This window comes from Kryptolebias marmoratus, linkage group LG21, assembly GCF_001649575.2.
Source record: "Kryptolebias marmoratus isolate JLee-2015 linkage group LG21, ASM164957v2, whole genome shotgun sequence".
NCBI lineage: Eukaryota > Metazoa > Chordata > Actinopteri > Cyprinodontiformes > Rivulidae > Kryptolebias > Kryptolebias marmoratus.
In genome coordinates this window covers 16237650-16263350 of record NC_051450.1, presented here as the reverse complement: position 1 = coordinate 16263350, position 25701 = coordinate 16237650, and the positions used below count along the sequence as shown (strand labels likewise).

The window sequence follows — 25701 nt, the reverse complement described above, 5'->3', positions numbered from 1 at the left end:
CCACATTTACAGGCCCCCTCACAGAGCTGGAGGAACAATCAGCCAATCAGACACTGTCAGGCCCCACGGCCCCTGCTGACAATCACCAATTGTTGTCCAAGAGGAAGATAGGGGAAACAACAATCAGTCGCAGTGGTTAAGTGACTTTTCTTCGTGTCTTTTACTGCTGTTCTCCACACAATCACGGCTCAACACGTCAACTTCCTCCCTTTGGACCCCCACAAGGGAATTACTAGAGAGAGAATGTGGTCGGTGGGGGTGAATGGGGGAAAAGGGGAGAAAAATAGAGGCATATGGGGAGAAAAACAATTAGGGTGCATGCAGTCATTTTGTCCAATTATAGCACATGTGTATGAGAATCTGCATTCAAGTCATTGTGATTCTGAAACGCCTTAAAATATCCTCATGATGAAATAATACTTCATTGTTGCTCCGTGGAACAGAGTTTTTTGTCACAGGGGATTTGTCGGCGAGGAAATTCACAAAAAAACCCACAAAACTAGAGCTGACTCACGGGTTGAAAACAAGGGCACTTTGGAACTACTGTATCTGCAGTGAATGTGCAAAAGTGGCACAAGTCCAGGAAGTGTGAGAAGAAAATAGCGCAAGTTTTATTTCAACGTGATTCAGTTTTATTCTATAAATAACCTGTGGACACATGCTGGAGCGTTTCCTGAGAAAAATGCAGAAATCCCAGGATGTGGAATAAACTCTCACTCTCAAGTTTTCTCTCATTTAAGGCTCACAGCAACTCCTTTAGGGTTCTCTTTGGTTTCCATTTCACGAACGGCAGCAGGTTAAACAAAACCTGCCACTTTAAACACAACACAAGTCCAAACGGCAGCCGTCACGGTAACGATCAGACATGCGCAGCAGAGGCAGATCAAATTTGCATTCAGAGGAATCCGGCTGACGGCTATTAAACGGCAGCTCTGTCCTATTTTTTCCTCATTATGGTTTTATCTACAATTAAGAGGTGCTGCGCCTTGTCACGTCCCAACAGAGTCTGAACAAAACGGAACGAGAGAATACTCATTAAACGAGTTTGAGCTGCTTTTCGGGCTGACTATATCTGAGTATTTTGTTGAACACAGTGCGGTGTGCTTGTTAGCTGGATGTCCGCTGGTTTGGCAAAACAACTTACGATGAAATGAGACGACGCACGCCGTATTTTCCTGCAGCTAATAACTCTGAGTGCTTAGAGTAGCGCCACTAACCCCTTTAATGGACTTCCGCAAACTATTTATTAAACAAAATGAAAGCTTCCAGGTTTGTTGTTTGTGCTTTAGCAAACTACATCAGTCAGCCAAAACATTAAAACCACTGACAGTTGATGTCAGGAGGGTTACTTTCCTCAAAAAGTGAGACATTTCAGGTCAAAACCACTTACTTATTAAAAGGGATGTGTCAGAAGCAGCAAGAAATAGGACGTCGACATACATGAGCGTCAGAAGAAGGTTGTGCAGCAGGAGAAGAATGTTGTCTGGGCTGATGAATCATTTTGTTTTGGTTTTTTTTGTTGTACATTAATTGGTGTTGAGCCAAGTCCTGCCTGCATGTCGAGAATTACTTGCACCTCTGATAAGTTGCCAAAATTCTGCGCGCTTACAAGCAGATCGCTGCTCTGTGTTTGGTGCTTTCAGCTCTGGAGCCTCCTGTGCTGCTCGCTAATTTGACGGACTGCACTGTGAACGTCAGCAGCTCGGTGACCCTCAGCTGTCCGTCTCAGGGGGTCCCACCTCCAACCATCACGTGGTATAAAGATGAGGATCCTCTACGGCAGGGATCAGGTAAAAACAAACACTTTAAGTGCCTGAACTGCGGCTGTAATCCGACGTCTAAAGGTATTCGTCCCTGCAATCGTCAGGTATTATCATATCAGGAGATGGGAGCCTCCATATTGACAGAATCACAGTGGAGGACCAGGGTCTGTATACGTGTCTGGCCACCAACGACAGGGGGTCTGCAGAGAGCTCGGCCTACATACGGGTCAACAGTAAGTACAGTATGTGTTCCTGCAGCACGTCTACTGTAACTTGAAGGTATAGTTCACATCCATATATGATCATTCCTCATTGTGCATTGTTCCTGAGCTCTTTAACCCGACATATAGTCTGGATGTACACACATGTAGTACAGTATATCACATTGTTTTCACGTAGTATTCATACACAAAGGCGTGGCGTGTCAGTTCTATTAATGGAAGATGATGAACGTCAATTTCTGAGTAAACATTGATCAAAGTTGGTCTTAACATAAACGCTCTCAGCCTTTTGTTCGGTTTTCCTCATTCACACTCGCACACACACACACATCCGGAGGTAAAGGAGGGAGGAGGAGCTCCGGGAAGCCGTAGTGGCGGACTCGCTTCCCAATCCAGGTTTGGAAAAAGAAACGGCTGGTGTGTGTGTGTGTGTGTGCATTGTTGTGTTCTGATGGGCCAGGAAGGAAGCCGTCTCCCGTTTTTATTTCCTCCGGAAGGGCCCGGCCTGCTTCTCAGAGAGGCTCCACGAAGCAGACAGTGAGCTGGGCATTTCTTCATCCTCTCATTAAAAAGTAAATAACAAACCGGGGAGTTAATGGGTAGATTAGGCGGTGGAGTTTTACAGATTTTTGGTGTGACAGCGAAAACAGGAAAATCAAATCAGGAAGGACAATATCAAGCAGTTATGTGAAAGGATTTATTTCTAATAATAACTTACCCTCCTCTTTAATCTGTTGTGACAGGAACGTCAGATATTTAATTAATCTTTGAAATCGATCTGCAGTTCACTGATTAAATAAAACAAACTGTGTGTGTGTGTGTACAGGTGTGTCTGAAGCCTCATTTCTGGAAATCCCCACTATAACCTGTACCTGTGTGGTGGCCACTCTCTTCTGGCTCCTGCTCACGCTGTTCATTCGGAAACTGAAGCAGGTAAGCAAAACAAAATATAAAGTTTTTATCTAATTTTTTTTAATTTGAGGATCTCACCCCTTTTTTGCATTTACTGCTCTCTAACAGTTTCATGGTTTAGATTGGCCACATAAAATAGTTTTTAAGTACATTCATGGTACCATTCAAGCTATACTCTCTCAGTTTTAAGAGTTTTATGTGTCAAAGCATAAAGAGAAACATTTGATCTCTACCAGGCCTTTAACTGAACAATGACATGTAATATATTACACTCATTGTGTTGTTTATTTAACTAAATTGAAGCCAAAATGAAGAATCTGTGTCAAACAAATAAGTCAACCTTTTAAATGATTCGATTAGCAGCTAAATACTATTAATTAAACATACGTTATGAAAGGAAGAAAAATATCAGTGATAATCTTTTAAAAAAGCAATTCTCCCTGCTTACTTTGTTTGTTTGTTTGTTTGTTTATAAAGGAGCAAAAGTTTAGCATTAGCAAATATTATATATAGCCTACGCTAATTTGCAAGCTGGGCCTTTAATTACATGAAAAACCATTTAAAAGTCCAGTCACCTTAAAAAAAAACCTTTAAGGATCGCTGAATGACTGAGAATCTACACCTTCGTACCAATTAAATAGATAAAAAGGAATAAAAAGAAACCATAATCTGGAATAAGTTAGGAACAAGTATCAACAGGTGGAAAACCTTCTCAACATTGCTTGTTTTTTGTTTCATGTTTTGTCTTCATCAAATCATCAATTGCTTCTCTTTTTTTCTTCTCTGAAGTCCAACGTTTCAAGCTCCAAACCAGAGTACCTGTCAATCATGCTGGACACGGGCGACGGGCCGATCGAGGAGCAGTGTGAGCGACTGCAGTACGACCCCAGCCAGTGGGAGTTCCCTCGGGAGCGCCTGAAACTGGGTACGGTTCTTTAATCCATAAAAAAATATTCCTTTTCATGTGTTTTATGGTTCCGAGCTGAGAATAAGATTTTTGGATTTCAGTGGAAGGAGACAGAGTAGGAAGGTATTCAAGATCACATTACTGATAGAAGGATTTTCTCATAGGTCTTATCTAATTATTATTGGGAGTGACTCATTCCATTAATCAGACTTTGTTTCTGTGTTGTCTGCTGTGAGCTAATCAGCTCCGGCACGGTGGGGTGTAATTAAATAGTGTTTACTGGAAGTAATCAGCTCCCGCTATCATCAGGGTGGGATTCACTTGGATTGACAAGTGATGAGGTCTGAAAGTCCTGTGCTATCAGCCTCTCCCATCTAGAGTGGATGTGAATAATAATTAATTGACACACCTCTTGTTTCCGGGTCTCACAGGGAAGCTTCTTGGTCGTGGAGCGTTTGGCAAAGTGATGCAGGCGGCTGCGTTCGGCATCAGCAACGGCTCCAGCTGCAGGACTGTGGCTGTGAAGATGCTCAAAGGTACCTCATATCCTAGAAGTAAAATACAAAGAAAACTAAAAGCACTCGGAGCGCAAACCTCCACGCGGGCCACAGCATCATTAAAAAAAAGATCTGGATCAGATTTCTTGTAACAACCCCAACATTTCATGAAAATTTCATCAAAATCTGTTATTTTACCTCGGCAGAGGTATTAATGTAGAGCCAGTTGTTTAACTTTTTCTTATTTTGTCCACCAGAGGGAGCCACAGCCAGCGAACAAAAGGCTCTGATGACTGAACTGAAAATCCTCAATCACATTGGAAACCATCTGAATGTGGTCAACCTGCTGGGAGCCTGCACCAAGCCAGGAGGTGTGTGGTTTTAATTAACGTCCGTCCACCTGTGTGTGTATGAACATGCTCCTTTCTGCGCCTTCAAAACTTCTCACTCCTGGTTTTCTGTCTAGGACCACTGATGATCATCGTCGAGTACTGTCGCTTCGGAAACCTTTCAACTTTCTTAAAGAACAAAAGAGATGTTTATTCGCATCACCTGGTGAGCTCAGCCGCTTCCTCCGGTGTGAATAAGGTGCGATGAAAGCTGCATGTCACTTTGCGGTCAGGCAGAGTTTGTTTATGTCTGCGTGGGCTAGACTGCAGGTACGTCTCGTGGTCGGTAAAACGTTACAAACATTTCTCTTTTGTGTGCACAGTTACCAAATCCTACACTCAGAGAGAGACTTTTGCAATCTGTTTGAGGTTTGAGAATGTTATCAGTTGTAGAGCAGAACAGCAACTTCCTTAATTGCTTCACGAGGTTTGCACATAATTGGAAATCTTTGACATTTTCGCAGAAAAAGGGGCTTTTGTGACAAAAATCACCACTGAGGATGCTTTTGTTGCTTTCAAACATTAGATGGTCTCACTAACTGTTTTATCCTCAAATCAGACGAGTGGAGGAACAAATGAAGGGCCGAGTTGTGTCGGCACCAAAACAGGGCTTAACGATAAAGACCCAAAGCACCTTGACCTGGGTAAGGGCACAGCTTTGAGGACATTTTTTCCAGTTTTTCACACGATTAAGCTCAAATTTGAACCACGGTTTTATTCATCCAGATGCAAAGCCTCCTTCCGAGCCCGCTCTGTTCCTGGAGGATCTGATTTCGTTCAGCTTTCAGGTGGCGCGTGGGATGGAGTTCCTGGCGTCTCGCAAGGTCTGTCGCCGTCCCCTTTGGCGTGCGTTTCACTGATGCGATTGTTTTTTCATTTTCCCTTGTGCCTCTTCCAGTGTATCCACAGAGATCTGGCTGCGAGGAACATTTTATTGACTGACAATAAGGTGGTGAAGATCTGCGACTTCGGCCTGGCCAGAGACATCTACAAAGACCCAGACTACGTCCGCAAGGGAGACGTGAGTCCACATGAGCATTCAGATCTGTCTGTTCTTCTTTGCACTCTTACAGAAATAAGCTATAAATTATGTAAGTTTTGTCCTCATGTGAACAACTTTAGAGGCACTCAGACGAGTTTCTGCACATGTGGCTGCTTTATATAACCCTGCAAAATCCTGTTGCTCTGATTGGCTCACAGGCCCGGCTCCCTCTTAAGTGGATGTCCCCCGAGTCCATTTTTGACAAGGTGTTCACCACCCAGAGCGATGTCTGGGCCTACGGCATTCTGCTGTGGGAGATCTTCTCCCTGGGTGAGAGATCTGAGCGCACGCAGGGGTATTAGTTTGACGTTTGGGCTTTATTTTAAATTGTTTGTGGTGCATTGATGTGCGCTCGTTCGTCCGACAGGAGCCTCCCCGTACCCCGGCCTTCACATAGACGAGGAGTTTTGCCACCGTCTGAAAAACGGCACCAGGATGCGAGCCCCAGAATACAGCACGTCTGAAATGTGGGTGAAATTCTTTTTAAAACACGACACACCCCTGACAAACAAAAAAGGGACTTCTGCGGAAATGTTCTATCTTGACCATTACGTACGAAACAGTGAGTCAGACTCCACTGTAAATACAAGAAGCTGGTCAGTAAACATTGTCTTCATAATCTCAAAATAGACTCAGCCTCAACCACAGCCATCTGGGTTTTGCAGAGGGAGTTTTGTTTTAGACTCCTGTGCCACCAGAGATACACGTAGAGACACTCATTTGTGTTTTTATCACATCAGCTGGATAAACATGCTGACATAAGTTCAAAGATTTCAACATGTGGACCAGGAGCTTGTTTCAGAGGTTTAACATGAGCCATGCACAGCCAGCGTTAAAATAAACATTAAACCGATGATTTTTAACCAGACGTCCACCTGAAGAGGAAGAGTAAGTGGAAAAATCCAACTTCGTTTTGCTTTTGCAGTCATGAAGGAGATATTCTAAAAAAAATGGCCGCCTGTGTGTTTGTTTGTGCAGTTACAGCACGATGCTGGCCTGTTGGGAGGCGAATCCTTCGGACCGACCCACTTTCACGAACTTGGTGGAGATACTGGGCGACCTGCTACAAGCAAGGGCGCAGCAGGTCAGAGATCTAAACATTTCAGGCTTTTTTTCACACCACGTGATTTGATTTGATCAGTTTGTTTGTCCTCCCCAGCAGGACGGGAAGGATTATATTCCTCTGGGATCCTTTCGGAATGGAGACATAAATCAGTGCCAGGCGTTCAAAGAGAACCCACTCGCTGTCACAAACCTGAGGTAAGGAGACACGACTTCTAATGTTACACACATTTATACAAATCGTGCAAATGTGATGTCATAACATAAGAAACTGAAACAAGAAGGTAAAGTGGAAGAGGTGAGCGATACATGAAACGCAGGTTGAGAAAGCTGAGAAATTTCCAGCTCGTGTTTGTTTTTTCATGTTTACCGTTTCCTGTCCAGCTACATGAGGGGTATGGCCACACTTCAGACTTTTGAGGAGTTTCCCTGCGAGGAGCGAGACGGCCCTGATGTAAAACCAACACCCACACACAGATGAGAACAGCTACAGGCTAATTTAAAATCAGGCGTTTCTGATGAAAGGCGCATGTTTGGAATCCTTTTTTTAGGACGAGCAGAGCGACAGTGGGATGGTCCTTCCGTCCGAGGAGCTAAAGCAAATGATGAGGAATAACGCCAAGAACACAAAACTCAGCAGGTGCACGCTTTGAAACGAATAAAATAAAGTCAGAAGACGTGAACAGAACAGACCGACTCAATTTGTTCCCTTTTTTCTTTCAGGCTTTTTATCTTTTCCAAGTGTCGGGACAACCAGGGGCCCTTTTTGCGCGGCGACACCTCGGATCCCCGTGACGACAAGCCCTCGATGCTGCCGTGCGACTGGGAGTGCGACGAAGGCGGCTCCCCTCCTCCAGACTACAACTCTGCCTTCTTCTACCAGTCCCTTTAGCTCCCGGCCCTCTTTAATCCAGGGTTCATGCATCTTCTGCTCAATCAAATCTTCCTCTGCTTACGCTGTTTGCATCCTCTACCTCATTATAAGTCCTGCAGGTATTCCCCTGATGTCCAGTTAACGCAGAAACATCCTTACTTTGCAGAAAGTCACAACGACGAGCGGTTTTCTCCCTCCTAAAGCAGCTAAGTATTATCTGACAGCGTGCGGCGTTTAACTATTCGAGCTTCTTGTCTTGGTACCTCCTGCCTGGAGCTTTGTGAAGAGGATCACTGCTGTATGAAATAACTGTTTCTCTTACACAACTACTATAAGCTGGAAAAAACTTTATTATTCTCTCAGTTATATCCACATTAGACAGAATGTATATCTGTATTTATTTTAGATTTATAGTCTGAATGTATGCTTTGTGTTATTGTAAATTACAGCCCAACATCCCGGCAATAAAATTTACTTTTACTAAAACTATAAAGTCAAACGAAGCCAATATTGGATTTGTAGTTGTCAAAATGGACGTTATTGTTATAGTTTTATGAAGATCGGCCATTTTATAGTAAATATATGAGCAAAACTAAACTGACAACCGAGTGTTTAATTCATTCACTGCTTCGTTGATTCGTATACAATTAAAAGGCCTTTTAGTTTGTGAAAATTGGGTTTTTGTTGTTGCACATTTAGAAATATTTAATATGTAAGGATCAAAACTATATTTTTCCTCTTTTGTATCCTGCTAATTTGAGACAAAATAAACCTCCGCCGAGGATCAGCGCAATCCGGATCAGAATCTGTTATTGTTTTTTGTGACAACCCCAACATTTCCTGAAGATTTCATCCAAATCTGTTCTTTAGATCTTTGCTCACAGACAGAAAAACAAACCCTAACTTCCTTGGCGGAGGTAAAAAGCAGTTTAATCTGAGGTTTTCATGTCCTATTTGACTTGTCGTATTTAAAATAATGCAGTAATTGTTTGTTAATGCCAGTATTATTTGAATTCCAGATACTTAAGACAAAATAAAAGCCTCTAGAGAGAAGCATTTTATAACAAAGTGTTGCCCATTCGTAACAAAGTGATTTCTATTTACTCCTATTGGTTGTTTGTAAGTTAATATGCTTTGTAGAATATAAACCACAATAAAGAAAGATTACAACTGAATATTTGTTGGTTTAATTGGGATTTATTTTCACTAAATTAGGGATGGGGATGTGTTTACCACTGTGCTCATTCTTAGGAGCTTCTTTTCTGATAATTTCAGTTTTATTAGATGCCAAATGTGTTTTTCTGAGCCGAGACGGGTCCGATCTGCAGGTGGGACAGTTTCATGACGTGGTTTCGTTTCAATAACTTCTGCTGCTGCTTTTAAAAGCTGCATGTTATATAATGATCTGGAGCAACGGAGGCTTCAGTTGCAACTTTTCTATATATTTACAAATCTAACAAACTCGATTAATTGAAGTTTTCTCCTCTTTAGACGCAGCGTTCTTTAAAACTGTAAGAACTTAAAATGTTTGTTTCTGGGGTTTCTTGTTGTTCACTCACAGCTGCAAGACAAGATTCATATTCTTAGCCTTTTCCTCATTTTTCGTCACTTTTGTAGCCTTTACTTCTTAATACGGTTCAAGTGATTTGCATCTCATTTCCCCTTTTTTTAAGAGAAACGATCTCTGAAAAAAAAAGAAAAGGTCACGTCTGTTTTAACACAGGATTGCATTGATCTTATTTAATAAATGTTAATAAATGCAAAAACACAAAAAAACAGATTGCACGCTATTATTGTTTTTCATATTCTTTATTAAAATACTGCTGTACACACAAATATTGCAAAATCTGAGACAAGAACACAAGAGGGGCAATAAAACATACTAAGATGGTGATTGTAGATGTGTCGCTGCAGGGGGAAGGAGGGGGGGTCATCTTAACTGGAGTGTGTGTGTGTGTGTGTGTGTGTGTTCAGTGATTTGAGCACTGACGATGTGTATAAGGAGGTGTGTGTGCGTGTGTGTGTTGGAGGTTTCCTAAAGCACCACATTCACCAAATGTTGCCTGCTGATTTCACTAAAACAGAGGAAGTAGAACATGATCCAACCGGCTCCCGGCACATCTGTTGCCATCAAGAACAGACCGGCCGCAGGTCAGAGGTCAGAGGACGCTTCTTTCAGGCCTCCGCCTGCGTCGATTGGACCGGTTTCTTTAATGGGATAAATAGATTTGCACTCGGTTAAAAAAATATTTTTTGAAATTTAAGCCAAATGAAAACAGATCTGTGCTTCAGGGCAACATGATCTCCACAATGTCTCTTAAAACTTCCATCTGAAGGTGTCCCGCCCGCTCCGCTGAGGCTCATCTATCTGCCTGGACGGGGGGCGGGGGGCAGCCAGTGACAGCCAAACACATTCAATCACTGGGCCCCCCCTCCAGCTTGTTTTTTTTTTGTCATCCTGAGAGAAATCCAAGCCGTCCGAGGCGAAGGCGACAGCCAGCGCCACTGCTGAGCCGCTTTTTCATGATCTTAAAAAGTCAAATAAAACAAATTACAGTTCCCACCTTCTTCCATTGCCCCCCCTCCTTTTTTTTTTTTTTTCTATTTTATTTTTACCTAAAACCCCTGCTGGAATTGGTCCACAGATTATTAAAAGAGCAAAAGTGGGGCAAAAAAAAAAAAACGATTGCCCCTCCCCATGTCCCGTCGTGCATTTCTGCACAAAGCTGAGCGGAGAGAAAAAGCAGCTGGTAAAAAGTCACAAAATATCACTTTTTCTCAAAACGTAGCCCACCCCTAAGGGAAGTGAAGTCAGGGGTAACAGGATGAAAAGAGGGGAGAGAGTAAGAGACAGAGGATGGGGAACTTTGGGGGGGGGGGACTGAAGAAAGGGGGACGAATTAAGGACATTCCACAAAGAGGCAGCTGTGGCTCCGCAAGTGCTGACCCGAAATGACCCATCTTAGAGCAGCTGACGTCACAACAGTGTCCATAAACCAAAAGGTCGTTGCTGCATAAGTAACAAAACACTTGGAGAAGACAACCGTTCCTCAGTACAAACAGAACCGCCGCCACACACACACACACAGAACCTGGTCCCGAGTCCAACCCTACCCACCCACAAATATGAGCCTTAATCTCCGGCACAAAATCTCAGAAATCCTTTTTGTTTTCCAGTTTTACAAAATCCTTCCACCTACCCCAGTGGTTTGTCCTTTCATGATAGGAGGGGGGGGCAACAAACAAGGCCAAGGTGGGCTGGCCCAGTTCATGAAACCGGCGCCGCCACGCCACGCTGAAGGCCTTGAATGGTGCATTCCCCGTCTCTGAGGGCGTAAGAATGAAGGGGTGTGATCTCCAACCGGCAGAGAAACGTGGTCAACAGAAAGCTGGATTTCTTTTTAAGTTGTGAGTCAGCTGTGTGTGTGTGAGACGTTAGCGCTCTGTGCACCCTGTAGGCCACTCACACGTATTCATAAAAATAACAACGAAATTTGACAAAAAAATTAAAATCTTAGTGCATCCTCCTCAGAAAAATAAACCCCGACTGTAGAAATGAACAATAAAAGCAGGAAAATAGTTCGAAACCTCGTGGTTTGTCTCTCGTTTTGTTCCCCGAATTTAGAAAAAAAAAATTGTTGTTTATCACAGCTTCCTCAACTGTCTTGTTTTTTTTGTTTTTCCTTTTTTTGTTTTTCATTTTCAGCTGCAGGATTTTAGGAAAACAAAACAAAAAAAAATACACTTTAGAAAAGCCTTCCTGGTGGACAGGGATCAGTGTATGTGACTGAGGTTCACGAAGCCCTGCCTCGCCGCCTTCGCTGTGCTGATGTCGTGTGTGAGCCTGCTCCTCCACTGTAGTGCAATTGCGAGCTCCAGGTCTGGAACAGTTCCCACCCCGGGCCCCGAAAGGGCACTACAGAGAGCCGGCCACAGCAGCCTGCAGCTCCTGGAAGGTGCTGTCGAAGCAGCGCTTCAGGTCCGAGTAGGTCACAACCAGGACGCTTTTCTCGTCCCGAGAAACCAGGCTGATCTTCTCAGGGACCCCCGCGTCCAGCTGAACGGGCACAAAAACAGGGGGAGATGTCACAAACAGCACTCTGATTCACCAGCTGCTGCGAGACAAACAAAACATTTTATCAAACGTGGTCATGTTCTGAGTAATCTGCAAATATCTGCGACGTCGCGAGGTTCAAACTGACGCTCAGGTTCATTTGTGATGAGATATTTGTCTGCGAGATAAGTTTGTCACGTATAAGAAGTAACACTTTAAAACAGACTCGGGTGTTAAAAAAAAGAGGAACAAAAGAGGTGAGAAAGGAAAAAAAAAACGGCAAAAACATGAAATTAAGTCACACTCTAAAGAGAATTTCATATTTCTGTAGGTGTGCTCAAAATTAAAATAACATCGAGAACATTCTACGTCTCGGTGGACATTTATTATCTGACAGGAAGTTCAGCTTTCACACATCTCTGCCATTTCATGCATGTTTTTGCTCTGCGGTAAAATGCACAACTGACCGAAACGTCCACATGTTCAGCTTTAGAGTGTTTTTTTTCTAGGTCGGATTCTAAAACTTGACTGACTTTGTTGAGGCAGGAAACGATGTGGCTGAGGTCGATCCAGGGCGTCCCCGCTTCCGACACCTGGTGGAACAGGTGATCCCGGAAGAGCTTCAACAGGTAGCGGTCGCCCGTCTCCGACCATGCCGGGTCCTTCTGAAACCTGGATCACAAAGACGAGAGAGCAGCATGGCAGACGCAACGCAAATCTCGTTTAAATTAAATAAACAAATAAATAAAGACCCGAGCCTTAAACAGGAGCCACGTTACTCACTCTGGCCGCTCGTTAATGGTGCCCAGTTTGGCGAGGAGGCGGAAGAGACGACCGTTCTGCACCTCCTGCAAAAAAAAAAACAACAAACACCTGAGTTACTTCTCAGTCATAAATATCTTTATCTGATCAAACACAGAATCTTAAAAGCAGAAATGTGCCACTGGAGTAAAACTGACGGTTAGTACCAACTCTGCTGTGGCGAGGCGAGCGATCACGTGACCCAATGAAACTAAAACAACCTGAATAATCAACAATAATCAAATATTTGTACCGTTTACGGCAGGAGGAAACATAACTTCTGCTTTTAAACACAAACAGAGCCCATCTGAACGCAAACACTAGAAAAAGAAGAGAGGAATATTCAAGTAAAAACCATTAATATTTAGAAATTGACCAGATAAAACCACCGAGCAGCAGCGTGACGCGTTTATTTCCCTAAATAATGACAGACTTTCAGCCTCCGTGTGATTCTGACTCTTTGGTTGCTTGATGCATGAACTACAGTTGTGGTAAAAGATAAAAACCAACCACCAAAAACATTTTTCATCATCAAAAGTAAAAAGAAAGAAAAAAAAAAAAAGAGGCCATCGAATCAATCAGCTGTATTTTTTTCCTGTCATCTCAAACACTGAGAACAATTAGGACTCTTCTAGCTTTTTAATAATTATTTTTATTTTAAAGTCATTTTTTAATGGTGAAACAAACAGGAGTAAATTACACAAGTTTGTCTAAATATACACTATTTTTTCCCCATTAAAAGGGAGTAATGTGCACTCCTAATACTCCTGAATTAAATAAAAAAAAGTTAAAACTTGATGGCGGATGTGTTACAGTGGTTATAAAAAGTCCACATTCTTGTTAAAATACCACGTTTGTGACGTAAAAACATGAGACCGCAATAAACCGATAAACCATTTTGAAACTTTTCCCACGTTTAACGTGACATATGTCCCGTACAAAAAACTGAAAACTAAAACTGAAAACAAATCATTTTGTTTAGGGGGAAACCTTAAATTATGACTTTGCTGATTTAATGACAGCCTTCAGTCTATCAGCACCATGACTTGTTAATATTTGCTTTTTAGCAATTTTGATGCTTTGTAAGCAAACAAACGTGGCTTTTGCTGAATCTTAGTAACTGAACGCTATAATTAAATCAAAGTATTTGTTTAAATCTGTAGAAAGATGTTTTTCAGCTGAGCTGTATGTGTTATGTCCCATTAAAGGTGAGGAAGTTTTGAAAACAATTCATCATTTTAACGCGGGGTGGTGTATATTCGTTTTTTTTCCACTAGATGTTTAAAACCAGATGCTTTGAAATCCGTGTGGGACTAACCCAGCGGATCATGGCTCACCTTGATCTCAGCAGATAAAATTTACTCCTGCCTCTCCTCTCTCTTCCTCCTCTCTGCCTGTCTCACCCTGTCAAACGCTTTCTGCGCTGTTGGACAAAGTGAAAACCGTCATCATCGTCATCATCATCATCATCAGCCAAGCCTGCTCGCTTCTGCACGTCATAATGTACGAGATGAACTTCCACCCATCTCTGAAAAAACTACTACACACCTCAGAACAATGAGCTAACCCTGTCATATTCATGTGATTCATTTAATATGGAGCTGGTGTCTTAATATTTTGATGATCGTTTCTAAGAGTTAAAACAATCTTGACAAATTTGGTTTCAGCTGCTACCTTTAACAGAACCGTCATGATTTCAGTCTCTTTCTCAGTCATTTTCTCTTCAGATAAGGGTTAAAGTTCTTCTATTGGATTACAACATATTCGTATATTAATACACCAAGTGTCCCCGCCTTGAAGCCAACAGATCCCGTTGTACGGAAGCTACCATGTTGCCCAAACATGTGGGGCTTTAAGTCTCACCCTTCTTTTATGCATAAACTAACAAACTACTGCTAAACATTAACAGAAACATGAATATCTGAACACACAGCTGTTTAACAAAACATTCATTTTCATTTCTTTTCTGCTTTTAAACAACCGTCTGGTTTGTCCAGATGAATAAACTTCAGACAGGCAGCAACGTTTTGGTTATTTTTTTTAAAGGGAGGAGAGTTTCCTCTTTTGCAACTCTATTATCATCTCTGTTGTTCAGTTTTAATCTAAAACAGACCTTAACTTCCTCATAAATTACTCTTGATCTCTTGTAGAATATTACACATCTGGACTGACATTTGATGAACTTTAATATTTGTCTTCATTTGTTTGTTGGTCAGCCTAAAGCCTGGTGGTGCTGAATGAGATATAAATAAGCTGATGAGACTCAACACACAGAACTCTCCTCTTTTCATTCTGATGATATTTTGGTCTCATTTCCAAACGTTTGCCCAACTTTCCAGAATCACCGGCGATGAACTCTTCACACGCCGTCGGTCGTCACACAGGACTTGCATTCACAAACGCAGCAAAGCTTTTTGTCAACAGAACTACTTGCCGACCATGTAAACACAACATCCAAGAATAAGTATGAAGAAATACACAATCAGGAAACTACGCCACCATCACAGAAGCCTGCAGATTACAAGCAGGTCTGAGCAGAACCGATACACACTTCTACAAAAAGATGTTTCTTTGTGCTCATTCGACACGTGTCGCTGTGCATTTGTGTAAATCAACAGATCTGCTTGGCGTCTTGTAAAACCAAAATCAGAAGCCATAACTTGCAGATAAAGGAAACAAGAAAACCATCACCACCTCCTTCTTGGGTTGGTGTGTTACAGTAAAGGAAAAAAAGGAAGTTGATGCATGAAAGACAAAAAAAAAATATGATAGTTTCAGGTCAGTCATTTCACACATTCACAGTTAGATTTAAGCCCAGACTGCAAACCTTATAACGTGCAGTACTTCTCTCTAAGATAAACAAGTTCACTCTTGTGCAGCATCCCAGAATAGCAGCACACACACGCCCGCTGCGAGCACGCTGTGCCACGCAGACTGCTGCGTGCAACGGCACCCTTTAAATCACCTTGGCGAGGTCTTCCTCGATAACGTCATTCCTCATCTGCGACGCATCCAGCTGTGTGTAGAAACGGGCTCCGATCATGGGCATGATGTCATTGACACTGCGCAGGCGAGACTGGTCAGTCAGCAGATACCTGCAGAAACAACAAAGTGGGAAACAGTCAGAGGCGCAAAACAAAAGTGGCCACCAGTCGTTTTAATGCATCTTCAAATTTTAATATTATTACCATATTCTGCAGCACAACCTTTATTTCATCGCCTGTACATATACAGGTTTTTGGTGCATTCACACAAGAGGTCTGCTATGACTGTGGTTGACTAACACAAGCCTCCATTTTAATATAAATATGACTGAAGCTGGATCCACCACAGACAAGCATACTGGAACTACCACACACTTTTTATGCTACACCATCTCCAGTGTAAAAACAACAGCTCAGGAGGCGCCAAAAGTATGGTGAGCTTGTGGACAATAAAAAGAACGGCTTTTTAGATACAGATACACAATCATTGTTGATTTGTTGGTACACGTTTTTAAGCTCAACTACTTTATGAGTGCGTTAACAGTGGCAATAATAATTTGTAATAGCAGCCTCAGAAGTGGTGTTTTCAGCGTCTCATCTCCTCCCCCGCCCCTCTTACAGAATCAGGTTCTTGAGGTCTGAAGAGTAGTTTATGGACACCAGCTCCATGGCCTTCTGCAGGTTTTCCCTTTGGATCCCAGCCAGCGAATTACAAGCCAAAGCCAGCACCACCTTGCCCAGCGACACTAGATCTGCTTGCTGTTCAAAAGAACAAACACACACATATTCCCTTATTGATAGGTTTGAACAGAACATTAACCAGAGATGACCAAAGTGTGACCCAAATAAGATGTTCCTAGTCAGTCAAATCTTTTGCACTAAGCTATCCACATGCAATATATATATTTTTAAAGTACCTGGTACTGTGGCATGAGGGCAAGATGATTGGTTTGACTGTTGTCAAACGTTAAGACATCAAACACCCCAACACAGTTCACTCGTAGCCTTTAGAGATAAAAGATCAGGCGCATCGTTAGTTTACATGTGTGTCTCTAAGTGTTTCACACCACATGGTTGTGAAAAAAGGAAGCCTGGACTGAAAATACGCTTCTTCTTTTAGCGCATTTTACAGGAAGTCCTATCAACGAGAAATGTTATGCTTTTCCATTGCAAAGCCATTTATGGTTATGAGTAGCGTGCTTCATGGATAAACACTTATTTCATCGTACAGAATGGTCAGTTTTCTGCTCAGGTATGTGGGCGCGTACCTGGTCTTGCCAGTGATGAGAATCTTGCTGGGGTCCATGACCCGGCAGGCCAAACCGGCGGTGTGGATGGTGCGCAGGGCCGAGCTGAGCTGGACGATGTAGGCCCAGATCAGAGACTCGGGCAGCAGACCCGCGTGCTGCCGCGGCAGCGGAGGTTCGTGTTGGCCTTCACGAAGGAAAAAAAAAAAATGCTTCATCACCCAAAAGCAGCCTGGGGTTCAGTTCTAACTTATGAAGTAAACCTCAAACTGCCATCAGCTTCCTTTTTACCTCCAACACAAGCTGCCACTTACAGACACAGGCTGATGAAGACTTTTCTTTATTTATATTTTTAGGTACGCTTACCAATACTGTTTAAAAAAAAACTGATAGCAATCTTTACCAAAGGTCAATGACCAATTTATGCTTTCCTACGAACAATTTATAAGTGAGAAACTGCCCCCTGTTACAAGAAACTGTTTACCTTATGTGCATTTTTTTCTTTAAATCGCCCAACTTATTAGCAACACTTTCAGGCGGCAGAGTGAAGGGGTGTGTGCTGCACAAAAACCACAGCGTTGTTTGCTTCCCAAAAGCAATTTCAGAAAACCATTCAAAGCAACACTGTGCTTTGGCTTATTTTTTAAACACTTTCTCCTAAGTCTTTTGTTCATTTTGCAACTCGTACAATTAGGTTTCCTATCAGTGCTTTGCTGCAGAGAAGGCCTCAGTGGTTTTGCTTCCTCAGTCTGTCATTCCTGTAAGCAGGCAGCACCTGCCCTAGGATCAGTTTCAGCCACAGTTTCCGCCAAATGCCCAAGTTTCTTTCACAAAGAGACTTGGGAGCCAACTGTCAAACTCCAAACAGTTTCTTAAGACTCAATTTAGGCCGTGAAGTGTCTCTCCTGTGACTCACCGCAGTCGTTTTTATTTATTAAACCTGACATAAGTGTCCGAGGTGAGCTCACTCATATGCAACACTTGCAAGAAATGGCGCATCCAAATAGATACACGTCAGTGACCTCACCAGCAAAACAAGTAAACAAAGTCTGAATGTGTGAAGTGGAAGGACGCTGCGGGGCGCATGAGGTGACACTGGTTCTATTCTGAGTTGTGAGGCAGGGAGGATGAACTCACCCCACTTCCTTTTGGTGAAGTATGAATCTGCTGCTGGGTCATTAAAATGCCTGCTGAACATGGTTTCTGCACCTGAATGGAAGTCATAAGAGAAGACCAACGCTGGGGAGGAAAAAGAAAACAAAAGTTCATGGTATATTTTATTTCCCACCACAAGATCAAAGATGGAGCATAAAACTGAATATTTCATTACTACTGCTATATTCAACGATAAAACTTTGAAGCAAAACTTAACATAAAAGTCAAACTGTAGAGGCAGTACACACTCACAGTGGTCTCCGAAGGCCTTAGTGGTGAAGACCTCTCGAAGTGTTACTGCATTCGAGTGCTGAATCTTCTTCCACATGTCCACCAGCATCATGCACTTCGTGTTTACAAGGCGGAACCCTGGCCATACGGAAAACAAAACAAACATTCAAGGCGAGATGATTGCAGAGAAGTTGTAAGCTTGAGTAAAATTGAAGGAAGAACTGGTTGAATATGAACTTCCTTGAGGGACTGATACATAAGTGTTGAATCCATATTATTACCATGTATCCTCCTCAGGCAGTAAGGCAGGTCGTCCTTGCTGTTGACCGCCTTGTAGCAGGAGGTGATGTAGCTGAAGTTGCTGGTCTTCTGCATGCGGTTGGGTGGAGGAAGAGGTTCGAGCGGGAACAGGCTGTGATAGCTGTCCACCTCAGATGGTACGTCTGACAAAAACAATTCCAAACAAAAAAACATAATTTAAAGTAAAAGGTTGAATTTGCTCCAGCTTGATCAAGGCTAACAATAAATTACTTTTAATGTAATTGTTGCAACTAAAAAAGAAAAAATAAACAATGCAAGTAAGAAAACAAGACTCTCAAAGCCCACAAAAATCCCCTCGATTGAATATGAAGGCGTCTTTACAGCTTCATTCTGCTGCACACAAACAGGTTAAATGAAAAAGTGATGGTTTACCTGGGTTCTCTGAATGGTCAATTTGGGCCATGGTTATCAAATGTCTGTTAATCAACTCCTGAGGGAGAACAACAGGGAATAATATCAGATATTCCCTCTATAAACAAAGAGAAGAGGGACGTTTAGTTGAAAGAAAATGGTACAAACAGAAGAGCAAGCGATACCTGTCGGAGCTCGTCGGCCATAAAAAAGGACGGGGCATTGGCTTTCGGCTGCATGTACGCCACATGAGGAGCAGTGGGGGGATAGATATGGAAGGTAGGAAACACCTGCAGTGAAACCAAGAAAAGACACAGTTTCCTATTTAGTGAGAAATGAAAACCATGTCAAGTACAAAACATGCCCCCCCCCAAATTTAAAGTGTTAAAAGCAATGCAAATAAATATGAGGAAACAAAACTACTGCTGAACATCTGACAGCATCTCAAAATCTGGAGCCTAGAGATTTTCAGATTTATCATCATCTGAGGAGCTCAAATCGAAACGTTTAAGTGTTTGATTTAAAATATGTTACCAACTCGTTTACGTACCATCCCAGCCATTGGCACTGGGGTGTTGTCGGTGTAGAAGTACGTTGTCCCTCCTACGGTCTCTTTCTGGATGATGTGTGCACCCGGGTCGGACGCTGTGGTGGGCACCATGTAGTTGGCAGGGTTTGGGGTGTGACTGCGTCGACGGGGGGCAGGCGAGGTGTGAGGTGTAATTTTTGGAGAGTGGAGAGGAGAGGACCCAGCAGAAAGAGACATGCCTACAAACAAATAAAGGTGAATTATGTACCTTAGAGAAAAAGGCATCCAGTAATGACGATTAATTCAAGATGGTGCTGTTTTTGATTTGAATTTCACACCTGGAGCCAGAGCAGCAGCTGTGGAGCCCCCGAGGCCAGGATGAGCAAAGAGAGGAGAGGGGAAGGCCTGGACAGCCGACTGCGTCATGGCGGCCATTCGAGGAGCTCCCTTTGGGATAAACTCGCTTGCTGTCGGGTTTGGAGCCTGTCGACAAAGAGTTAAAAGGAATCAACAACAATAACCAGCAACTGAGAGCTAGATTTAAGTTTCAAGAACGTACTCGTACAAAATTAAAGTAATAAACATCCGAAGAATGACGTAAATCTGCTCACCTTTCTCCTTTGGGAAATGCTGAGAGCACCAAAATCGCTGAACAGTGAAGACGTCGGGGAGTTCACTGGATCTGCGAGGAATCGAAAGTGAAGGGTTGAAAAAGGAGCACTTTCAATAACCAGGATGAGCGCTTTCTGTGACTCAGCGGCTCTCCGAGGACGCCTTACCATGAGTGCTGTGGTTGAAATTCTTGGCACCATCGTTGAGAAGACTGGGAGAGCTGCTGCTGGTGGTCATTCGCTAAAAACAGCAGCATCGACATCACAGTTGTCACAAAGACCACATTTATGCATTATCCCATCACTATAATACACGCTTAAAAGAAAAACATGCACAAAAAATGCTAATTTGGCAATCATATTAATTTAATTTAAAGCTGCCCAAAGAAATACACTCACTTTATTAAGTATGCCGTCTAGTACCAGGTTGGACCATATTTTGCCTTCAGAACTGCCTTAATTCTTCATTGCATAGATTCAACAAGGTGTTGGGAACGTTTCTCGCAGATTTTGGCACATATTGACATGTTAGCATCACGCAGTAGTTGCAGATTTGTCAGCTGCACATTCATGACGGCAACCTCCTGTCCCACCACATCCCAGAGACGCTGGATTTGACTGAGATCTGGAGACCGTGCAGCCGCTGGAGTTCAGTAAATCGAGACTCGGAGCAGGTGTTGCTTTTCTAATTTCTTACTGGTGAGCCTGTGTGAATTGCAGCCTCAGTTTCCTGTTCTTAGCTGACAGGAATGACACACGGTGTGGTTTTCTGCTGCTGTAGCCTATCTGATTTAAATATGGGCATGGCGCATGCTCAGAGACGCATTCTGCATACAATGACTGGAACAAGTGGTTAATCGAGCCACCATTATCTTTCTGTCACCTCCACCCAAGTCTGCTCAATCTCCTTTGACCTCAGACATCAACGAGGTACTTTCATTCACACAACTGCTGCTCGCTGGATATTCTTCCCTTTTTGGACTATTTTCTGTAAACCTCAGAGCCGGTTATGCATGAAAATCCCAGCAGATCAGCAGCGTCTGAAATACTCAAACCAGCCCATCTGGCACCAAAAACCAAGCCAAGTTCCCTTTCCTTCCCATTCTGATACTCAGTTTGTACTTCAGCAAGTCGTCTTCACTACAACTAGGTGCCAATCGCATGGCTGCTGCCATGCGATTGGCTGATTAGCTATTAGACTTAACAAGCAATTGAACGAGTGCACTTTACCTAATAAAGTGGCTGGTGAGTGTGCATTGCGATTAAAAAATTGATTATTATTGCAACATGTAATTATTCTTCTACTTTCCCCTAAAATCCCTGTGTAAAACCATACTCTTTGTTTACAAATCATGCACACTCAAAAGGAACAATTGTGTTATAGTCATTGCAGAAAAGCCTGTACACCTACCTTCATTTTATACGTTTTATGCATCAAGATATAATAAATAAGTCATCAGACCCTTATTGGGTTCTAAAATGAAACAACTTTGGATATAAAATAATACATTACAATTTGTGATGATTTACTTAACAGAAACTAAAACAAATCAGAGAAACAGTGTGTGAAAAATGAAGTCCAACCACGAGTCAGTAACTCGTAAAACCATAAGTAACTGTCTTTGGTACAAATTTATTTCTCTTTCATTGTTGTGAAGAAATTTTAGCCTCTTCTTTAGAAAATTGCTTCAGTTTAGTGAGGTTTGTGGGTATTTGTGCACAGTTCTCATGTGTTCCCACCAAAGCATTTGTTGGGCTGAGCTTTGTCCTGCTCATCAAAGCACAATTTTTCCACAGCTGTTTTTATTGTAGAAGTGCTCGTGTACGTAGAGCTTTTTCTTTCTGCAGGACGAAAACGTAAAGGCTGCAAGAAGCCCGAAAACAAGCTCAAATCATCAGCCCTCCACTACCGTGCTTAACAGCTGGTATGAGGTATTTATGCACATATGTGGTGAGTTTGGTTTTCACCAAGATTGGTGATGTCGATTATGGCCAAATATCTCTTTGGTCACATCTGTTCAACCCTTCAAAACAAACAAAAAAAAATAAAAACTTGTTTAGTTTTGAAGTTTAAGACATGAGAATTTTATTTCCCCTTTCCAGTCTGAAACTTTGCAGGGAATCCACTCCAGGAAAGATTAGCAACCATCCTGAATATTTTTGAATTGAGAGTTATTTTTCAGATTGTAGAATTATGGAGTTAATTTCGTTTAGAAATGATCTTGCCAGCTTTCCCACGTTTATGGATAGAAACAACCGCTTCTCTATAATAACTGCTGATATGTTTTCACCTTGGCAGTGTGGTAACACACACCTGAATGTTCCTGACCACCAAACAGCCAAAACTTCTGCTTTTATAAAGAACCTCACACTTACTGGTGAGCAGATGATCAAGTATATTTGATCACTAAAATTACATTTTTATTTCTATGGAAGTAGTAAGGATGTATTAAATTAATTGCGGACTTATGGATTTTGCTTTAGTTACTTTTGCTTAATAAATAATGCAACTCTGAATAATGTCATCTATTGTTTATTATCTGTTGCTCCATTTACCTATTTTAAACATAAAACCTTCGATTTTAAAGGATGTTTTGTTGTTCATGACTGGATCCTTAACATGCCTTTCATATATTTTTATATACAATACCTACCTAATAACACGAGCAACTCAAACCACCTGTTAAAATTTCTGCACACAGATCTATATATTGATGCAAGAATGACACTCATGCATGCAGTAGTTAAACGTTCCTGCAGAGATACAGATGGTGCAAAGAGTCTAGACTGTAATAATAACAGAACCAAACAAAAACAAAAGAAATGTGTGATGCCAAGTATCATTTTAGTGAAAATAGATGTAAACAGGAATTACTCTGTCAGGCTGTAGATTTACAGACTATGTTTATGCACCGCTTGTACCTGCATCATTGAATATTTTGACTCTGCTGGGCTTCCGAACCCGTTGACCCCAATAAAGCTGCTGCTGAAGTAAGAGTTGGTAAGATTAGCATCGCTCAGGTTTGGACCCTCCATTCCTGGGACTGTGGATGACAAAAGGTAGGAATTAGTACCGCCACACCGATATGTGCTGAACCTAACGCCGCACAGACACCAGACAGTAAAGCACTGACACTACATATAAAGCACACAAATTTGATAAATTAGTAAAGCGTTGAGATTCACAGACCCAAAACTATGGGCCGACGAAATTAACCACCTATGGAACTAAATATAAAGCCTGTGAACACTGCGCAAAATCTGTAAAAATAAATAAATAAATAAAATAACGCAACCCTGTCACTGAAGACAGAAGCAAACAGAGTGAAAGTCAAAAGCAACAAATCAACTTGTGTTTATTAGTTTCAGTTAAAAAACAAAATTCATTACAATTATTTATTTTGATGTAAAATCTCTTACCCTTGATCCCAGCGTAAAGTATCTGAGGAGTAAAGTTAGGGGGCTGATATTGATAAACTGAAACTTTTATCTGACAAGAATCAGCAGGAGGTGCATATCCTATACACAACTTTGAATTATTTCTCCTTTGTTTATATTTAGCTCCTAAGAAGCCAAACTTCACTATACCCTTTAAAGTGGTCTTCATCTATAGTTTTCTAGGCTTTCTGAAGCTCTCTCTTATTTTTTTTTTTAGTTTGACATATTCAGTCCAGTTCCTGATCATTATCAGAGGGCTGTTTTTGATTGTTAAGCCTTGTGAATTACTCAGGCATAAAAAAATAAACTAGAAAGGCATGAGCGTTGTGTCAACACACAACAGTAAGCTCAGCCAAGAATCAGTTTTACAGTGGGTCTTTAGGCTCTTTGTTACTAGCAGTCTCTCACAGAGAAATATTTGTATTTTAGCACCAACAGGATGATTCCCAAACATTTGTTTTCACCAAAAAGCGTGTCAAATATCTGCTAGATTTCATTTTTATTTCTCCAAAACATGACCCTGAGACACTTCATATGCAGTTTGTTTTACTCCAAAGCTTAAAACTTGTTTGTCCTCTTGTATGCAGTCTTTATCCTTTTAATAACAATATGCTAACATGGTAAGGTGCAAAAACTGGACAGAAAACTAGTGAAAATTATTCAAAGACAAGAAAGTTTTACTCTTTAGAAGCAAAATGTCAATAAATCAGGGGTGGTTTAAAACTTTTGCACGGTACTGTATATCATAATGAAACTAATACAGGTAAATGTGTTCCTGAGGGTAGTGAAAAATAGTTTGTCCCATGACTTTTGCTCTTTATGGGTGAAAACAAGCGCCTTTTTAAACTTCCTGTTGGAGGAGGAGGGGGATAAGTTTGACGGGAGGGAAGCTTTTTTTTTCCTCAACACCGGAGCGAACCACAGTGCACTTTTAAACAAAGTTAGGTTTTCTTTTTTTCAATCGTAGTTACTTTTGTTGATTTTGAGTTTGCAGGAGCTATATAAAGTCGCTAACATCATGTGTTGCGCCTCGGTGCTTGTTTGTTTACCCCACCAAAGAAAAGACGACAGCAGGTGGCAAAAACAATGCCCAGTGCACAGCTAGCATCGACATGCTAATGTTAGCAAACATTAAGCAGACAGCAACATCACCACTGAAATAACAAACATTTAACTGCACAATGACTAAAGCCACGTTTAATCACACGCCCCACGCCTCTTTGTGGATAAAAACAAACACGGTAAAGTTAGTTAAAGCGATTAATTTGACGCTAGTTTAGTTCAGTAGCTATTAGCTGCACAGTTGTCAAACCAAAACAACAGGCCTCCATGTGAGCTGCAAAAACATGGCTCAGGTTGTAGGTTGTCGTAATTTAGATAGAGTAAAACTATTTACAAGACGACTAAAATGCACGGTGTGCGCTAATTGCGCCTCGGAGGGTGGGTAGCGGGAGGTTTGAAGTTTACCGCGGGGTTTAGACGCAGAGAGGCCCGGGTGAATCCTCGGGCTAAATTACGACGCTGCCCCGCAAGGCCCCAAAAAAACCCGAGTTAGCCGACCCGTCTGAGGCCTTGTCTGAGTGCACTCACTGGTTAGTAGCTGCCCCTCCAGAGACGCGCCCGCGGGCCCCAGTGTTTCGCTCTTCTTGGACACGCCGGTCCCTCCGCCGCCGGGGCAAGCCGTCACCGCCGTGCCGCCGAGAGAGTACCCCGCCGCGGGCATCGGGACGGGGCTGCCGCCGCCACCGCCGCCTCCGCCGTGCAGCGGCAGGCTCCCCATGGACGGATCCTCGTGCAGGAACTGGCACTCATCTCCGTAGAAGCAGGTCCTGTCTTTCGCGTAGTATCGGCAAAACTTCACCTTGACACTGGGTATCCCGGCACCCCCGAGCGGAGCAGCTGAAGGTGGGAGTCCACTGTTCATGGCACCGCTGCTGCCGCCGCTTCTGCCGGAAGACACTCGAGCATAGAGACGCAGAGACAGCTAGGTGCTAAGCTACTTTACAAACAGGCTTTTGTTTTGTTTTTGTTTTTACCCTTAACTTTTATCACTCCAGGTCACGGAGAACACTAGCATCCCATAGTACTCGCATTATAAGCCTAAGGTGCATTTTGGTGTAAGGAATTCCGGCTGCATGCGTGAAACCCTGGTGGTTGTTGTGGCTAAGACATGCAGCTGCCTTTCCTCGCAGAAGTAGCCTGTTGTTGTTTTTCTGCTCAGCCAGGCTGCTGAGTAGAGAGCAGCCAACATGGATTTACTGTCCGAGTGCTGCAAAATTCACCTGCAAGCTCAACCCGCACCATTATGTTCA

At 42.4% G+C, this 25701-nt stretch overlaps 2 protein-coding genes across 2 annotated transcripts in view; one reads left to right on the top strand and one right to left on the bottom strand.

Annotated features, from left to right (window-relative positions):
- Positions 1–8842, top strand: part of flt1 (fms related receptor tyrosine kinase 1) — a 29989-nt gene extending 21147 nt beyond the window's left edge. The window contains exons 14-30 of the mRNA XM_017406271.3: positions 1644–1790; positions 1868–1996; positions 2811–2917; positions 3686–3821; positions 4235–4339; positions 4558–4671; positions 4767–4855; positions 5249–5333; positions 5416–5513; positions 5588–5710; positions 5890–6001; positions 6099–6198; positions 6710–6815; positions 6894–6991; positions 7178–7247; positions 7345–7433; positions 7517–8842. Of these exons, the coding sequence (XP_017261760.1) occupies positions 1644–1790; positions 1868–1996; positions 2811–2917; positions 3686–3821; positions 4235–4339; positions 4558–4671; positions 4767–4855; positions 5249–5333; positions 5416–5513; positions 5588–5710; positions 5890–6001; positions 6099–6198; positions 6710–6815; positions 6894–6991; positions 7178–7247; positions 7345–7433; positions 7517–7685 (1877 nt within the window). The 3' untranslated portion in view covers positions 7686–8842. The remainder of the gene's footprint in view (positions 1–1643; positions 1791–1867; positions 1997–2810; positions 2918–3685; positions 3822–4234; positions 4340–4557; positions 4672–4766; positions 4856–5248; positions 5334–5415; positions 5514–5587; positions 5711–5889; positions 6002–6098; positions 6199–6709; positions 6816–6893; positions 6992–7177; positions 7248–7344; positions 7434–7516) is intronic.
- A 618-nt stretch (positions 8843–9460) lies between these two features.
- Positions 9461–25313, bottom strand: pan3 (poly(A) specific ribonuclease subunit PAN3). Its single transcript, XM_017406759.3, has 18 exons — positions 24980–25313; positions 22874–22995; positions 20120–20192; positions 19952–20022; positions 19679–19823; positions 19362–19579; positions 18997–19101; positions 18833–18890; positions 18421–18582; positions 18161–18277; positions 17891–17992; positions 16775–16940; positions 16424–16511; positions 16126–16265; positions 15488–15617; positions 12505–12569; positions 12255–12393; positions 9461–11724 (listed from the first exon to the last, which is right to left on the bottom strand). The coding sequence occupies exons 1-18, from the start codon at positions 25311–25313 to the stop codon at positions 11584–11586; spliced, it is 2376 nt and encodes a 791-aa protein (XP_017262248.1). The 3' UTR covers positions 9461–11583.
- Between the last annotated feature and the right edge of the window lie 388 nt (positions 25314–25701).

Bases quoted from the DNA above. Each gene is read 5' to 3' on its own strand.
- pan3 (XM_017406759.3), bottom strand. From the start codon at position 25,313: ATGAACAGTGGACTCCCACCTTCAGCTGCTCCGCTCGGGGGTGCCGGG. The intron at 19,824-19,951 runs GTGAGCAGATTT...CTTTGTCGACAG, and splicing joins GCATTTCCCAAAGGAGAAAG to GCTCCAAACCCGACAGCAAG. The intron at 12,394-12,504 runs GTGAGTAACGTG...TTTGTGATCCAG, and splicing joins ACCATTAACGAGCGGCCAGA to GTTTCAGAAGGACCCGGCAT.